Source organism: Vanessa cardui, chromosome 3 (genome assembly GCF_905220365.1).
Source record: "Vanessa cardui chromosome 3, ilVanCard2.1, whole genome shotgun sequence".
Taxonomy (NCBI): domain Eukaryota; kingdom Metazoa; phylum Arthropoda; class Insecta; order Lepidoptera; family Nymphalidae; genus Vanessa; species Vanessa cardui.
Window position 1 is genome coordinate 38,796 of NC_061125.1, and position 18,309 is coordinate 57,104.

The following is an 18,309-nucleotide window of genomic DNA, read 5'->3' on the forward strand; positions in this document are numbered from 1 at the left end:
TTGGACTAGGGGGGGGTTGCCATCTGCCCTTGCCGCCTTGACCCGCCAGTAGACGCTCGAGTTGATCTCGGCCTCGAGGTCCCATGGCGGGCTTCCGGACAGCAAGCCGGCCGCGGTGTATGACACCGTCCGGTACGCCCGAGCCGCCCTGAGCGCCATCGCCCGCTGCGGACGTCGCAGAGAGGCGACGTTGCGAGCGCTCAGAGCGTCCGCCCATATTGGCGCACCGTAGAGTGCCATCGAGCGCACCACGCCGGAGTACAGACGCCTGCACGAACTCCCTGGTCCACCTACGTTGGGCAGAATCCGCCCCAGCGCTCCGGCTGCAGCCACCAGTCTCGGGGCCAAGCGCCGGAAATGCTCCTCGAACTTCCACCTGCCATCGAGGACGAGTCCCAAGTACTTCATCGTCGACCCGATGGGGATGGAAGTTCCGCCGACCGTCAACACCATGCCCGGAGGTGGCGCGTTCCGAGGACCATGAAAAGCAAGGGCCTCGGACTTGTGCAAGGCCACCTCGAGGCCCAGGGCACGGATGCGGTGGACCGCATGTGCGACGCCGGCTGTGGCGAGATAAGCCGCCTCCCGGTGGGTACTGCCGCGGGCCGATACGAGGGTGTCGTCAGCGTAGCATGTGACGCTGACCCCCCGCAGGGTGGCCCCGCGCAGCACCCAGTCGTACCCGATGTTCCACAGGAGAGGACCCAGTACAGAGCCCTGTGGAACACCGCACGACATCTGTCTCCTCTTGATACCGTCTCCAGTCGGGTATACCACGGCACGTCCTGTGAGGTAATCGCCAATTAGACGCCGCAGGTACCACGGTACGTTATGGTACCTCAGCGCTTCCTTGACGACTTCCCAGGGCAGGGAGTTGAAGGCGTTGGATATGTCCAACGAGACAGCCAACAAAACCCCACCCCGGCTCGCCTCCTCCTCTGCGAGGTCCCTCACCTTGGCGATCGCGTCCAGCGTCGAGCGGCCAGGGCGGAAGCCATACTGCCGCTCGCTAAGGCCCGGCTCCATGCTGTCGACTAGGCGGACGGCGAGCACACGCTCGAAGAGCTTGCTCACCTCGTCGAGCAGCACGATTGGGCGGTAGGCCGACGGCTGATCGGGCGCTCGACCCTCCTTACGAATGAGTACGAGCTTTCCCGTTTTCCACCGATCGGGGAACCTGCCTTGAGCCAGGCACGCGGTGAATAAACGCCGGACGCTGTCACCCATTTCGCCCAGTGCGATCGCCAGTGCGCGTCCCGGTATCCCATCGGGCCCTGGGGCTGTCTTCTTCGAGCGGAGCTTAAGCATTGCCGAGACTAATTCCGACTCGGTGACTGGAGGCGCCAGGTGGTCGGCGCCGATGTTGTCGTGGCTTCCGGGTACCATCGGTGGTGGGACAAAATCCCCGCGTTCCGGGAAGAGCGCGCCCACAACTCTCTCCAGTAAATGTGGCTGGAGAGTGCTGGTGAGTGGGGGGGTCCAGGGTCGGAGTTTTTGTCTCACGACCCGGTACGGTCTCCCCCATGGGTCGCTCTCCAGCGTCGCGAGCCATTCTCGCCACGCATCCTCTTTCGCCTGGGCTATGGCCTTCTTGAGTTGATCGCAGGCGTCCCTGTAGGCGGTGTAAAAGGTCGCCTCCAGGTCGCGGTCACGCACACGCCTTCTCCTGCTCCTGGCGTACTGGCGGCGAGCCGCAACACAGGCTCTCCGCAGCTGGCGGAGTTCCGGCCGCCACCAATACACGCGGCGACGTGGAGCCTGAGGCTTGACTCTCGGCATCGCCACATCGCAAATGCGAAACAGGGCTGCGCCGAGTTGGTCAGCCTCTCGGTCGACCTGCGCTACCGGCTCGGCGCCGGCGCACCAGGCCTCCACGATTGCCGCCTCTTTTGCCAACTGGCTATCGAGGCGGCCCAGGCTCCACCGCGGACCTTCTGTCCGCTCAACAGCGGGCCGGACGACTGGAACCGCGGAGACATCGAATCGGATGTATCGATGATCCGATAGAGTCTCCACGGCCGTCTCCACCCTCCACTCTTGAACACGGCGGGCTAGGGCGATGGACGCGAACGTAACGTCCACGATCGACTCGCCCTGCTGCCGCACGCACGTGCTCTCCGACCCACTGTTGATCACCGCGAGACCGAGCGAGACCGCCCACTCTTCCAGCGCCTCGCCTCTGGCGTCTGTCGCAGGGGAACCCCAAGCCGTAGATTTGGCGTTGAAGTCCCCCGCAACTAGCACCGGGTTAGGCGATGCTTGCCCAATCAGAGCCCCGACCTCGACGAGCAGCTGTTCAAACTCCGCGAGACTCCGATTGGGCGAGGCGTAGACGCCCACGGTCACCACACTCCCGATCACCGCGACCACGAACCCTCTGCCCCTGACTACCCCTTCGATAGCAGGGGAACCAGCGACGGCAGGGGCGACGATTGCCACCACTCCTTCGTGGTCGGAGACCCAGTCGTCCCGTAAATGAACGACGTAGGGCTCCGATACCACCGCAACGTCGATTTGCCACTCTGCCATGCTTTGGACTAGGAGGTCCTGAGCTCTGGCAGAGTGGTTTAAATTGGCCTGAAGACAACGCAGAGCCATTAGTGCGATGTCTCCATTGGCTCCTCCACGGTCCGTTGGGACGCGGTGACGGGCCTCTTCGCCACCGTTCCTCTGGCTTTACCTCGCGCAGGGCGGGTTCTGTTCGTAGGACACGCCCTGCTGCCGATGGCATGCGCCGCCGGTTTGCCAGCCGCTGAGCATATGGCGCAGCTTGCTTCTGCGGCTGTACAATCTCGGGCCTTGTGGTCAGCCCGACCGCAGCGGAAGCACAGACGGCTGCGGTCGACGTCCCTGTCGCACTTGGCCCCCATGTGGCCTCCCTCGAGGCATTTGTAGCAGCGGAGCGGCCTCGGCTCGAGCAACAGCACCCGCGCCGAGATCCACCCCACCTTAACCCTGCCAGTTGCCAATATCTTTTTGGCCGCTGCGACTGGGCAGCTGAGCCACAGCGACCTGCAGCCGTTGAAGCCCCGAACGACCACGCCTGGCCTAATCGCTCCATCAGGGCAACCTCCTTCTGCGGCGACCGCCGCCACTACTTCCTCCGCCGAGACCGCATCGTCCAGATCCATGACGCGTATCTCGACACATTTGGTAGGCCGATTGATCTGGACTTCGTCCTGATCGAGGACCTCCCGGAGCTTGGCCGCTAGAGCGTCCGCCGCCTTCTCCGGTTCGTTCGTGCCCGGCGGCACTTCGAGCATCCTCGCCCCCGTGGCTGTTGTCCTGAAGCGCACGGAGGTGAGGCCGACCTCGCCGAGTTTGACACGGCTTTTGGCCTCAGCGAGAACGCTCTCGTACCTGACCCCTTTCTCCTCAGCACCGGGTTTCAGTGTGATCGTAATGACCGCGGTGCGAGGAGGGCGAAGCTTCCTTTGCCTAGGGGCTTTCTTCTTTCCCTTTGTTTCTTTCGCCGGGTTTTTGGGCGGCTTGTTCGGTTGTTTGCGAACAACGGCCGCCCATGACATTCCGGAACTGACCGGCTTCGACGGCGCTGGAGGGACAGTTGTGTTACCCGCAGCTGCTGCTGCTTCTTGAGCAGCCATACTGGGCTTTGTCCTCTTCTTTTTCTCCTTCTTTTTGGTGACTTTTGGTTGAGCCGTTTTAGAGCTCCCAACTCTCTCCGTGTCCACAGCAGCGGGCGACTGCGTTGGAGTCGTCACCCGTGCAGCTGTAACCGCAGTCTGCGTCGTCTTTCGGTCTGCGGCCAGCGGAGGTCGCAGTCGGGGCTCCGGGAGGAGGCGCCGCTCGATGCCCTCCATCCGGGCATTCAGCATGTTGCCGAACTGCTCCCGGCTGGAGCGCAGCGCCTCCTCCATTACGCGCTGGATGGTTGCCTCGTCCATACTCGCAGGCTGTGTGCGCATCAGGGCCACTTTTCTTCTTAGCTCGGCCAACTGGCCCGAGAGCTGCGTGTTCGCAGCCTCCAGCCGCGCCACCTCTTCTGTCACGGTCAGGGCTCTCAGATCCGCAACTGCACCTTTAATGGTGTCAGCGGCAGTCTTCAGAGCCCTGACGAAGGTGCCCTTCAGGTTGCCCGATTTGTCGGCAACCTGAAGCACCACGTCAAGCGCTTCCTGGACCTTCGCGTCTAAGGCGGCTGACGTCTTCGGAATATCATTTTCGGTTATACCGATTGTCGGCGTGCGATTTCTCGTGCGAGCCGCCCTTTCCTCGATCGCCGCCTTGGCCGCTTCAGTGTATGCGGCCAGCGCATCCTCCGCTTCGTACCGCCGTTCTTTCTCCTTTTGGGAGCTGAGCTCAGCCTGAGATTTGCCGAGCCCGACGTATATCCCGTGAGTAGGCGGTCTGCCACGCCCTCTCTTACTCGAGGGCTTCAGCCACCTACTCACTGACGACTCCGAGAGTTCTGCGTCGCTAAAATGCGCGCTCGCATCGCTCTCGGAGCCCGAGAAGCTGTCCGCCGTGCGGGACCGCTTCTCCCCTTTCCTTCGAGTGTCTCGTCCGGTTTGTGTGGGAGACGGGCCCGACTCGGAGAGTCGTTCCAGTCTCACCACTGGGATTTTCCGGGCAGTTTCCTGCACCTGTACTATGCGCGCCGTTGGGGCTTGCACTTCCACCTCCTTTGTACAACTTAAACTACTATTTACACCTAAATCTACTCCCACACTCTCCATCTCTATATCCTTTATGCTCGCCAAATGGTCATCGTGAAAAAGATCTAGTGCGACTTTGTCCCCTCCAGATTTCGATACGGGACTGTCCGACCCGTGAAGCGGGTCGGAGAGGGAGTGACACCCTCCTGGAGAATTAATATTGTTAGTAGCACTCATATTTGAAAAAGTTGCCGGGGCTGCCGGCGAGACGCAGTCATGACCGGAATACCCTCCGGCCATGCATCCCATCGCGCTGCGTCGCCACTTAGGATTCGGGTACACAATAAAAAGAAAACACTATACAAAAGACTATACACCTAAAATAACTTATTATTACTACATACTTAAAATATATATACACTCCTTCGTTACCACAGGGCCGCCGGTCCACTCTGAAAACAGAGAAAGACCGGGAGCGACCCGTGGCATGCCCTCCGCGTCAGTCTTAGCCGTGGCCGGCGAGCAAGCTCAAGCCGGCCCCGTTGCCCAGGGTGCGCCACGAGGAGGCGACTGACATGCACCCCAACCTAACCTAACCTAACCTAACCTAACCTAACCTAACCTAACCTAACCTAACCTAACCTAACCTAACCTAACCTTTTTTTTTTTTTTTTTTTTTTTTTTTTTTTTTTTTTTTTTTTTTTTTGTTTTACGAGGAGGAAAGGCATTTACGCCTCCCGCCCGGTCGGGGGACCGGAACGGGTATGTGGGACTCGACCGGGGCCATAAGGGCCCCGTGCCAGGGCAGAAGGCCCTGTCCTACCCACTAAAACCTCCTCGGGTTTCCACCGTACCGCGTGATGGAGGGGCTACGGGAACGCTAGAGCATACTTCCGCGGCCCCCCCGCGGCGACCGCCGTGAGGCGGTCAAATCGTTGAATGCGCGCCCAAGGGCGCACCTTCCTCCGTTGCCTCCGTCCAGTAAACGTGACGGACTCCCCCGAGTCCGCCACTGGAGGCTGGGCGCCAACAATGCTGACGCCCTGGTGGCGGCGGATAAGATGACAGGCTCCGCCGCCGACCATCGGTGTATCTCCACACCACATGGTGGACCACCACGCATCAGATGGTGGACCACCACTCCTCCTTCGACGCTCATAAAGAGCCCTCCGTTCTATATACATATATATATATTGACATTTACACAACTATTTACAATATTTACATAAATACATATAATACATATTGTACATATAGTACACTCCTCCGCTATGCCAGCGGGGCCGCTCACATAGTCCACTCCGCTGCGCTCGGAGAAGTACTAGGAGCGACCCCGCGGCCTTCCTCCGCGTCAGTCTTAGCCGCGGCCGGCGAGCACACAAGCCGGCCCCGTTGCCCAGGGTGCGCCACGAGGAGGCGACTGACATGCACCCCAACCTAACCTAACCTAACCTAACCTAACCTAACCTAACCTAACCTTTTTTTTTTTTTTTTTTTGTTTTTTTTTTTTTTTTTTTTTTGTTTTACGAGGAGGAAAGGCATTTACGCCTCCCGCCCGGCCGGGGGACCGGGACGGGTATGTGGGACTCGACCGGGGCCATAAGGGCCCCGTGCCAGGGCAGAAGGCCCTGTCCTACCCACTAAAACCTCCTCGGGTTTCCACCGTACCGCGTGATGGAGGGGCTACGGGAACGCTAAAGCATACTTCCGCGGCCCCCCCGCGGCGACCACCGTGAGGCGGTCAAATCTTTGAATGCGCGCCCAAGGGCGCGCCTTCCTCCGTTGCCTCCGTCCAGTAAACGTGACGGACTCCCCCGAGTCCGCCACTGGAGGCTGGGCGCCAACAATGCTGACGCCCTGGTGGCGGCGGATAAGATGACAGGCTCCGCCGCCGACCACCGGTGTATCTCCACACCTATAAACGGTGGACCACCACGCATCAGACGGTGGACCACTACTCCTCCTTCAGTGCTCGTAACGAGCCCTCCGCTCTATATATAAATATTTACAATACTTACAAATAATACAATATTTACAAATAATACAATATTTACATGTATACATATATTACATATATATACTCCTCCGCTAATTGCCAGCGAGGCCGCTCACATAGTCCACTCCGCCACCAATCGGAGAAGAACTAGGAGCGACCCCGCGGCCTTCCTCCGCGTCAGTCTTAGCCGCGGCCGGCGAGCAAGCTCAAGCCGGCCCCGTTGCCCAGGGTGCGCCACGAGGAGGCGACTGACATGCACCCCAACCTAACCTAACCTAACCTAACCTAACCTAACCTTTTTTTTTTTTTTTTTTTTGTTTTACGAGGAGGAAAGGCATTTACGCCTCCCGCCCGGCCGGGGGACCGGGACGGGTATGTGGGACTCGACCGGGGCCATAAGGGCCCCGTGCCAGGGCAGAAGGCCCTGTCCTACCCACTAAAACCTCCTCGGGTTTCCACCGTACCGCGTGATGGAGGGGCTACGGGAACGCTAGAGCATACTTCCGCGGCCCCCCCGCGGCGACCGCCGTGAGGCGGTCAAATCGTTGAATGCGCGCCCAAGGGCGCGCCTTCCTCCGTTGCCTCCGTCCAGTAAACGTGACGGACTCCCCCGAGTCCGCCACTGGAGGCTGGGCGCCAACAATGCTGACGCCCTGGTGGCGGCGGATAAGATGACAGGCTCCGCCGCCGACCATCGGTGTATCTCCACACCACACGGTGGACCACCACGCATCAGATGGTGGACCACCACTCCTCCTTCGACGCTCATAAAGAGCCCTCCGTTCTATATACATATATATATATTGACATTTACACAACTATTTACAATATTTACATAAATACATATAATACATATTGTACATATAGTACACTCCTCCGCTATGCCAGCGGGGCCGCTCACATAGTCCACTCCGCTGCGCTCGGAGAAGTACTAGGAGCGACCCCGCGGCCTTCCTCCGTGTCAGTCTTAGCCGCGGCCGGCGAGCAAGCTCAAGCCGGCCCCGTTGCCCAGGGTGCGCCACGAGGAGGCGACTGACATGCACCCCACATGCACCCCAACCTAACCTAACCTAACCTAACCTAACCTAACCTTTTTTTTTTTTTTTTTTTTTTTTTTTTTTTTTTTTTTTTTTTTTTACTAGGAGGAAATGCATTTACGCATTCCGCCCGGTCGAAAGGGGGGGACCGGGACGGATATGTGGGACTCCCGGGGCAGAAGGCCCCGTCCTACCCACTAAAACCTCCTAGGATTTCCGCCTTCACCGCAAGGCGGCAGGACTGCGGGAACGCACGTGGCTCACCACCGCGGCCCTGCCAGCGGTCGTCGCTGTAGAAGGGCGACTCGTCTCTAGAGCGTGCCAGGATGTTGTGGCACGCTTCCGTCTCCGCCTCCGTCAGAACCGTGACGGCCTCCCCCGAGTCCGCCACTGGAGGCTAGGCGGCAGCGGGTGTAAAGGTCCGCTGCCGACTACGCTATGTCACGTCCGGGTAAAGCGGCAGCGGATGTAAAGGTCCGCCGCCGCTGTGTCGAATCAGGTCAAGGCAACCGGCCTAGATGGTCACGGCGTCGTCGACCAGGTCTCCGTCGACGCAACGGGAGGGAGTTGGTGTCGTCCTCCCGCTGTCGTTCCGCCTTCTCCTTGGCGGACATTACGACCTCGCTGAAGGTTCGTAATGCCGCCCACGCCTCTTCGCTCGCGACCATCTTGCGCACTAAGGCCGGAAGCGAGATGTCCGGTCCAATGGCCGTGGACAGGGCTGCGCGAGGCTCCGCCCAGGCTGGGCACTCTGCGCGCGTGTGCTCGGCCGTGTCCACGGCTTCGTTGCCACAGTGGTGGCACGTCGGTGCAGGCTCTCTGCCGACCACGTCACACAAGTATTTACCAAAACACCCGTGGCCGGTCAGGAGCTGCGTCAGGTGGTAGGAGAGTGGGCCGTGTTTGCGCTCGACCCACTCTCTCAAAACAGGCCGAATGGCTGCCACGAGATCCCCACCGGCATCCGGAACTCGCAGCCTTTCCCTCCACATTTCAAGAAGGCGTTGTCGTGCCTCCTTCCTCCACTGTAAGACTTGAGGTGAGTTCCCCTCCGCTCTTGCATCCTTGGCCCGCCAGTAAACACTCGAGTTGATCTCGGCCTCGAGGTCCCATGGCGGGCTTGCAGACAGCAGACAGGCTGCGGTGTTGGACACCGTACGATACGCCCGAGCCGCTCTGAGCGCCATCACCCGCTGCGGACGTCGCAGCGAAGCGACGTTGCGGGCGCTCAGCGCGTCCGCCCATATCGGCGCACCGTACAGCGCCATCGAGCGAACCACTCCGATGTAAAGGCGTCTCGCTGGATTGCCTGGCCCTCCAATGTTGGGCAAAATGTGCCCGAGCGCTCCGGCTGCAGCCACCAGTCTCGGGGCCAAGCGCCGGAAGTGCTCCTCGAACTTCCACCTGCCATCGAGGACGAGTCCCAGGTACTTCATCGTCGACCCGATGGTGATGGAAGTTCCGCCGATGGTTATCGCCGCTCCCTGAGGTGGCGCGTTCCGAGGTCCATGAAAAACAAGAACCTCGGATTTGTGCAAGGCCACCTCGAGGCCCAGAGCGCGGATGCGATGGACTGCATGCGCCACTCCGGCCGTGGCGAGATAGGTCGCCTCGCGATGGGTTTTACCGCGGGCCGACACGAGGGTGTCGTCGGCGTAACACGTCACGCTGACCCCCCGCAGAGTGGCCCCGCGTAGCACCCAGTCGTACCCGATGTTCCACAGCAACGGACCCAAAACAGAGCCCTGTGGAACACCGCACGTCATCCTCTTCCTTCTCCATCCCTCCTTTGTCGGGTAAGCGACTGCTCTGCCCGCGAAGTAGTCGGCGATGATCTGCCGAAGGTATGGGGGCACTCTATGGTACCGCAAGGCCTCCATTACCGTCTCCCAGGGCAAGGTGTTGAAAGCGTTGGAAATATCCAAAGACACAGCTATCAGTACCCCACCCCGAGAGACTTCCTGCTCTGCGAGATCCCTCAAGCTCGCTATAGCGTCGAGGGTCGAGCGACCTGGGCGGAAGCCGAACTGGCGCTCGCTCAGTCCCGGCTCCATGCTAGCGACAAGGCGGGCTGCAATAATGCGCTCAAAAAGCTTGCTCGCCTCGTCGAGCAGCACTATAGGGCGGTAGGCCGACGGCTGATCGGGCGGTCGTCCGTCCTTGCGGATTAGGACGAGCCTACCCGTTTTCCACCTGTCGGGGAACCTACCCTGCGCAAGACACTCGGAGAAGAGGTGTCTGACGCTCTCGCCCATCTCGCCAAGAGCTATGGCTAGAGCACGTCCTGGAATGCCGTCGGGCCCCGGGGCTGTCCTTTTAGACCCGAGCTTGACGACAGCAGCACATAATTCCGCCTCGGTAACGGGGGACGCCTGATCGAGTTGGTCGTGATCGTTGAGAGGCGCCATCGAAGGTGGTATAAATTCTCCCCGCTCCGGAAAGAGAGCACCGACGACACTCTCCAGGACGTCTGGCTGAAGGGTGCTGGTGAGTGGAGGAGCCCAGGGTCGGAGCTTCTGCCTCACCAACCGGTACGGTCTGCCCCACGGATCGGCGTCGAGGGTCGCCAGCCATTCGCGCCATGCCTCCTCCTTGGCACGGGATATGGCTTTCTGCAGGGTGACGCAGGCTTCTCTGTAGGCGGTGTAAAGGGCCGCCTCCAGATTGTGGTCACGGACTCTTCTCCTCCTGCACCGTGCGTACTGGCGGCGAGCAGCCACACAGGCTCTGCGCAGTTGGCGGAGTTCCGGCCGCCACCAGTACACTCGACGACGCGGCGGGAGCGGTTTGGCCCGCGGCATCGCAGCGTCGCAGACGCGGGACAGCGCACAGCCGAGTCGATCAGCCTCTCGGTCGACTTGCACCACAGAGTCAGGAGCGGTCCCCCAGCTTTCGACGATCGCCGCCTCTTTTGCCAGCTGGCTGTCGAGACGGCTTAGTTTCCAGCGAGGGCCACTCGACTGACCGACAGTGGCATGGGCGGAAACGGGAACCGCGGAGACATCAAACCGGATGTATCGGTGGTCCGATAGAGTCTCCACCTCCGTCTCCACCCTCCAGCCTCGAACACGGCGGGCTAGGGCGTTGGACGCAAACGTGATGTCGACGATCGACTCGCCCTGTTGCCGCACGCACGTGCTCTCCGATCCGCTGTTCATGGGGGTGAGTCCCAGCGACACGGCCCACTCCTCCAACGCCTCGCCCCTGACATCCGTCGCAGGGGAACCCCAAGCCGTTGATTTGGCATTGAAGTCCCCCGCGACTAACACAGGGGTTGGCGAAGCCTGTCCCACCAGAGCACCGACCTCCACCAGAAGTCGCTCGAACTCGGCGAGGGTTCGGTTAGGCGAGGCGTAAACGCCGATGATCGCCACACCACCGACGACGGCGAGCACGCAGCTTTTCCCCTTGACCACACACTCTATGGTCGGGGAGTCCGCGACAGCGGGAGCGATGATGGCCACCACTCCATCGTGGTCGGAGACCCAGTCGTCCCGTAAATGAACGACGTAGGGCTCCGATACCACCGCGACGTCGATTTGCCACTCTGCCATGCTCTGGACAAGAAGGTCCTGAGCTCTAGCAGAGTGGTTGATGTTGGTCTGGAGACATGTTAGGGCCATCACTGAGCGGTCTCCATAGGCTCCGCCTCCGCTCGCCGTTGGGGAGTTGCTACAGGGCCCTTCCTCACCGCTACTCCTCTCTTCTTGCCTCGGGCTGGAACTTTGCTGCCCTGGCATTCCTTCGCGCCGACGGCATGTGCCGCAGGCTTTCCGGCCGCTGAGCAGATGACGCAGTTTGCGTCAGCGGCGGTGCACTCTCGGGCCCTGTGATCGGGCTGACCGCAGCGATAGCACAAACGGCTACGGTCGACACCCCTGTCACACTTGGCACCCATGTGGCCCCCCTCCAGACATCTGTAGCATCGGAGTGGCCGCGACTCGAGCAAAAGCACTCGCGCCGACACCCACCCGACCCTAACCCTACCGACCGCCACGATCTTCTTAGCGGCCGCTACTGGGCAACTTACCCACAGTGAGCCCGTGCCGCTCGAGTGCCGGGCGAGAATGCCAGGCTTGATGGCTCCGGTCGTGCAGCCCCCGGCTTCGGCGACCGACGCCACGACCTCCTCCACCGTGGCGGAGTCGTCCAGGTCCAGAACCCTGAGCTCCGCGCACTTGGTCGGACGGTGTATCTGGACCTCGTCCGGGCTGAAAAGCTCGCGCAGCTTCTCCGCCAGGGCATCCGCCGCTTTCTCGGCTTCGTTGGTGCCTGGCGGTATCTCCAGCATGCGCGCTCCCGTCGCCGCCGTCCTGAAGCGCACCGCAGTCAAGCCGACATCACTCAATTTGATGCGACTCTTTGCGTGCGCCAGGACGTTCTCAACCTAACCTAACCTAACCTAACCTAACCTAACCTAACCTAACCTAACCTAACCTAACCTTTTTTTTTTTTTTTTTTTTATGGTTGGGAAATCCATCATGGAGACCCTCCGCTCTGGGGGAAGAGCGAAGGGTACTGTCAGACTCCTACTGACTAAAACCCAACCCGTGTCCTCCAATTGCCCATGTGTCGGAAGGGCGGGTATCGCCGAAGCATTCGTCGCACCCCTCCGACGGGCGTTGGCGCGCCTGATGTAAAGAGTCAGGCGCGCCCCGTCACTCACTGCGGCTGTCCACCCGGCCGCAGGACTCCACTACGAGGCGCGCGTGCGGAACACGACGCCGCCGCCTCGAGGCCTGTTGCTGGTCGGACGGCGAGACGCCCCGAGTCTGCCGTCCGCAGGCCACGCCCTAGGGTGGTCGTAAGTCGGCGACCACCCTGCGACGCCCAGTTCGTCTGCTGCGGGAGGGGAGAGAGGAGGCAGCCTCTCTCTCCCTTTCCGCCGCCTCCTTTGCGAGCATCACTTCCTCGCAGAAGGTGGCGACGGCGCTCCACCCTGCCTCGCTCCGCACCATCGCAGAGACGACGGCCGGAAGCGAGAGGTTCCCCGCAGCGACACCTACGGCCGCGACGAGGTCGCGGCGCTGCTCAGCCCATGCTGGGCACTCCGCCAACGTGTGCAACGCCGTATCGTCGCGACCATCGCCACAATGGTGGCACTGGGACGTCGGCTCCCGACCTATGCGACACAGGTACCTACCGAAGCATCCGTGTCCAGTAAGCACCTGCGTCAGCCGGAAGCTGAGGGCGCCGTGGCTCCTAGTGAGCCACTCCTTCAAAACGGGCCTCACCGCCGCAATAGCGACGGCTTGCCCTGCCGTGGGTCGCGCTAATCGCGTCTCCCACTCCGCCACTGAGACCTGGCGGAGCTCTGCCCTGCGTGCCTCGATCTGTCGAGGCATCAGGCGCTCACCCCGCTCGACCGCCTCCGCGCGCCACCAATAGAGCGACGCGAGGAGCTTAGCCTCGAGGTCCCAGGGCGGCGATCCGGCTAGGAGGCTCGCTGCCTCGAAGGAGATCGTACGGTATCCCCTTATCATCCTGACGGCCATCGCGCGCTGTGGCCTTCTCAGCGCGGCGACGTTGCGGGCCGTCAGGGCATCCGCCCACACTGGCGCGGCGTATAACGCCATCGACCGTACGACCCCCATGTAGAGCCTCCTGCATGAGGAGTTGGGTCCCCCCAGATTGGGCAGCAAGCGCGAGAGCGTTGAAGCGGCGCCCAACAACCGGGGGGCGAGCCGTGTAAAGTGCGGCTCGAAGTTCCACCTACTGTCGAGGACGAGTCCTAGGTACTTCATCGTCGACTCGACAGCGATGGACACCCCTCCTACCATGATGCTGGACCCGGGAGGCGGCTTCGTCCTCGGCCCGTGAAAACACAGGGCTTCCGACTTGTGCAATGCCACCTCCAAGCCCAGCCGCCGGATCCTTCCCACGGCATGCGCGACACCAGCAGTCGCGCGTATGGCCGCCTGCCGGTACGTCTTTCCACGCGCTGTAACCAGCGTGTCGTCGGCGTAACAAATGACGCCGACGCCGTGGATGAACGCACCGCGCAGGGCCCAGTCGTACCCCACGTTCCACAGGAGTGGACCCAAAACGGAACCCTGTGGAACGCCGCACGACGTCTCTCGACGACCCCACCTCTCTCGACCCGGGTACTCGACCGCTCGGTCCGACAGGTACGCCGCGACCACGCGTTGGAGGTAGCGCGGCACTCCGTGGTACCGGAGTGCTTCACGGATGGTACTCCAGGGCAAGGTGTTGAAGGCGTTGGCGATGTCGAGCGACACCGCCAAGACCACCTCACCCCGGGCGACTGCCTCCTCCGCGAGGGCCTTCACGCGCATGATCGCGTCCACCGTCGAACGTCCCTGGCGGAAGCCGAATTGGTTCTCCGCCAAATCCGGCCCCACCCTGGTCATGTGCTGAACGAGGCGACTGGCGATGACACGCTCGAAGATCTTACACACCTCGTCCAGCAACACGATCGGTCGGTACGCAGATGGCGAGTCTGCGGGTCGTCCCTCCTTCTTGAGCAAGACCAGCTTTCCAGTCTTCCACCGGCTTGGAAACTGGCCTCGCTCCAGGCATGCGCTCAGGAGCCCTGAGAGTCGTGGCCCGAGTTCTCTCAGGGCGAGGACCCACGCACGGCCTGGAATGCCGTCGGGTCCAGGGGCGGTGTTCCTGATACGAGCCACCGCCCCTCTGAGCTCTTCCCGGGTGACGGCGGGCACGTCGTCTTCACCCTCTTCCGCGTCACTGTGAGGCGGAACCATAGCCGGTGGTGTGTGCTCCGGTCTAGATGGAAACAGAGCACCCACCACCTCCTCCAGCAGCTGCGGCTGGAGACTCCGGGACAGTGGGGGAGCCGACTGGCGCAACTTGCCCCTCACCATCAGGTAAGGGCGTCCCCACGGATCTAGGTCCAGAGTCTCCACCAGCTCGTCGTTGGCCTGGGCCTTGGCTCTGACGATGGCCAACTGGAGTGCGCTCTTCGCCTCCCTGTAGCTAGCGTACAGTTCCGCCTCTTCACTATCCTGCGCTTCTTCGGCCGCCGCTGTAAAGGGGCGGCGGCCTCTCCTCCGTCGTCGGCACCTCGCGTACTGGCGTCGCATCTGCGTGCATTCGTTGCGCAACTGCGCAATCGACTGCGCCCACCAGTACACTTGGCGCCTAGCTGACAACGGCCGGACTCGGGGCATGCCAGCGTCGCAGATTTGCGACATGCTCTCCCGGAACCACTCCGCCTCGTCGTCGATGTCGGCAGGCCTGTCTGGCGAATCCAGCCAGGCCTTGACGATCGAGGCCTCCAGGAGAGCCTCCCTGTCCAGCCGCTTCAGCGCCCATCGCGGACCGTCTCCGTGCCGACCTGCCGCTTGGATCGGCCGAATCGAAGTTCGGGCAGAGACGCTAAACCGAATGTACCTATGGTCGGATAGCGTCTCGACGTCCTCGACGACGTGCCAGTCGAGGACGTTGCGCGCGAGAGCGGGGCTAGCGAACGTGAGGTCCACTATTGACCCACCCCGCTGCCGCACGCACGTCTGCACCGAACCCCGATTCAGGAGAAGCAGGCCCAGCTCGACCGCCCACTCCTCCACTAGCTCGCCCCGCGCGTCCGTAGACGGGGAACCCCAAGCCGTAGACTTGGCGTTGAAGTCCCCCAGGACGATCACGGGGCGAGGACAGCCACGACGGACTATCGTGCCCAACTCTAGGGTGACACTCTCAAGATCGGCGAGAGAAAGGCTGGGGGCGAAATATACCCCCACGACCATGATGTCACCCCAGACTGCCGCGACATAGCCCCGCCCTCGAGTAACAGTCTCGAAGGGAAGCGTGTCGGCGGCGGACCTCCGGATCAACGCCACCGAGCGGTTATCGTCGCACACCCAGTCATCCCTGGGCGGCACGAAGTACGGCTCGGCGACGGCGGTCAAATCGATCGACCACTGCGCCATGCTCTGGAGCAAGAGATCCTGAGCCCTGGCGCAGTGGTTGATATTGGCTTGGAGGAGACGACGTAGAGCCATTATTGAGTGTCCATGGCCGTCACCTCCTCCCCAGTCCTCGGCTGTTCTTGTGCCGCAGCCGGTGGTCGAACCGGCTGCGAGGAGCTGGCTGCCTTCTTCTTCTGCCTGGCGGCGGTCTTCGGCGGATGAGCCGGTTGTTTCTTCGCCGATGTTTTGGCAGTGGGTCTCGTGCAGGCCTTCGACCCGATCTTATGGTCGGCTGGCTTTCCAGACGCCGCACATATAACGCAGTGCGGCGTCTTGGCAGAGCAGGTGCCAGCCTTGTGACCGGGCTGACCGCAGCGGTAACAGAGTTGGCTGCGGTCTACCTCAGTGGTGCACCGTGCCCCCGCGTGTCCACCTTCCAGACACCGGTAGCACCGGAAAGGCCTCGGTGGTAATAGCGTGACCTGCGCCGAGACCCACCCCACTAGGAGTCTGCTGTCCCTTAGCTTCTTGGCCGCCGCTAAGGGACAGCTCACATGGGTGGTCCCTAGACCAGAGAACCCCCGACGTATCGTGCCCGCCTTGACCTGATCAGGCGGGCATCCTCCGGTCTTGGAGACGGCGGCGACGACCTCCTCTATCGTCGCAGAGTCATCCAGGCCCGAAATGCGCAAAACCGCGCATTTGGTGGGCCTGGACACTCGGACGTCCGACCCCAGTGACGCCCTGAGCTTTTCCGCTAGGGCGTCAGCTTTGGGACCACTCGTGGCCCCCGAGACCTCCAGGAGACGGCCTCCGGTGGCAGTCGTTTTGCACCGGAGGCCCGTTATGCCGAGATCGCTCAGCGAGATCTCGGCTTTTGCCTTCGCCAAGATGTCGGCATAAGAGAGGCCCCGCTCCTCCGCCCCTGGCTGCAGGGTGAGAGCCACTGCAGTCGAGCGGGGAGTCCTGAGCCTTGCAGGCCGTCGCTTGGCCGCCGCGACTCCCTCCTCCTTCTTCTTTTGGGCCTCCTTTTTGGCCCGCTGGCGCGCCTTTTTGTTGCGTTTAGCGGCGCCCGCAACCTCCCATTCCGCCTCGGGTCTTGACACCGGTCTTTTTTCACTATTGGCTGTTTGTGCCGGTTGGACGGTACGGGGCGCTGCGGCTTTTGCCGCACTTGCCTTTTTGGCCGCCTTCGACTTCCCTTTTTTGGCAGCAGCCGCTTGTGCCGGTTGGGTGGCACGGGGCGCTGCGGCTTTGGCCGCATATGTCGGCGCCGGTGCGCTGCGCTGGTCTGCAGCTAGGGGGGGACGTAGAATCCTCCCCTCGAGCACCGAGAAACGAGCGTTAAAGCTCGCCATCTCCTGACGGATCAGGCGAACCAGCTCCGTCTCTTGCGGCGACTGCTGCTGTTGCTGCGGTTGCAGCGTGGCGTCAGGTGTGGCGCTCAGAAGGCCCACCTCCCGCCTGAGGTGTTCCCGGCGGAAGTTCGCCATCTCGGCCTTGAGCTCTAGCTGCTCTTTCCTGAGCGCCTCGACCTGTGCTGCGAGCCTGGTGTTCTGGGCCCGCAGCAGCGCCGTCTCCTCGGTATCGGTGCGGGTGAGCAGCACCTGGGCGCACTCCAGTATCGAGGCCGTAGCCTCTTTCAGTGCCTTCTGACTGCAGCCGCTAAGGCCCTTGGAGACCTTGCCCACCCTTTTAATCGCCGCAACCGCGTCCGTCATCCTCCGGTTGAGGTCGGAGGCAGGTAGCTCCTCTGCCTCGACCTCTAAGGCAGCAGAGTCTGACGACTCCGACCGAGGAGTGGCTCTCCCTTCCACCACCCTCTTGGTCAGAGCCGCGATCTGCCGCTCGTCCTCCTCCAGTTTTTCGGCAGCTGCTGCAGCCTTCGTCGCAGCCGCGGCCTCGCGTCTTGATAGACCGATACCGGCATATTTGCCGGTAGTAGTCGGTCTACCTTTTCTTGTCGGTGTGTCGCTGCGAGCAGAGTCCGACCCAGAATCCGGGACCTCTCTCGCGCGTTTCCGTGAACGCTTCGACACCGCGCTCGCCATACTCATCCGACTGGATGCGCTGTCGGCGTCCGACAGCTCACCCAGTCGCTCCAATCTAACCACAGGTACCCTCATCGTTTGCAAATCATAATCAGTTGTGGTCGCGGTAAGGTCGTTTGAAAGAATCCATCTGGCATCTTTGTCCCCTCCAGATTCGATGGGACGGTCCGATCCGTGAGGCGGATCGGAGAGGGACTGAAACCCCCCTGGAGATATATTTTTTTCGGATGCACTCATGTTTAGGTTTTTTGCCGGGGCTGCCGGCGAAGAAGTATAAAAGAGTAAAAGAAGAAAGAACAAAGGAAGAAGGAAAAAGAAATGCAGTCGGGACCGAACTACCCTCCGGCCATGCATCCCATCGCGCTGCGTAGCCACTTGGGATTTGGGGTTATTTTTTATCGAGGTTGTCTTCCTCAAACAAAAGCAAAATTTACAAAAAATTTACATAACCTACATTAAAATAAAATAAAATAAAATATTTATAGCCTACCTAATAAAACTAATTAATATATATATATTTACAGAATATATTTACACTCCTTCTCTGCCACGGGGCCGCGCACACAGTCCACTCTGAAAACAGAGAAAGACCGGGAGCGACCCGTGGCATGCCCTCCGCGTCAGTCTTAGCCGTGGCCGGCGAGCAAGCTCAAGCCGGCCCCGTTGCCCAGGGTGCGCCACGAGGAGGCGACTGACATGCACCCCAACCTAACCTAACCT

At 61.2% G+C, this 18,309-nt stretch overlaps 2 protein-coding genes across 2 annotated transcripts; both read right to left on the reverse strand.

Annotated features, from left to right (window-relative positions):
• Positions 1 to 11,271: 11,271 nt before the first annotated feature.
• On the reverse strand, positions 11,272 to 11,940 carry LOC124543840. The gene has a single exon (XM_047122162.1). The coding sequence runs from the start codon at positions 11,938 to 11,940 to the stop codon at positions 11,272 to 11,274; it is 669 nt and encodes a 222-aa protein (XP_046978118.1).
• Positions 11,941 to 15,630: 3,690 nt separating this feature from the next.
• LOC124543841 lies at positions 15,631 to 17,664 on the reverse strand. Its single transcript, XM_047122163.1, has one exon. The coding sequence runs from the start codon at positions 17,662 to 17,664 to the stop codon at positions 15,631 to 15,633; it is 2,034 nt and encodes a 677-aa protein (XP_046978119.1).
• Between the last annotated feature and the right edge of the window lie 645 nt (positions 17,665 to 18,309).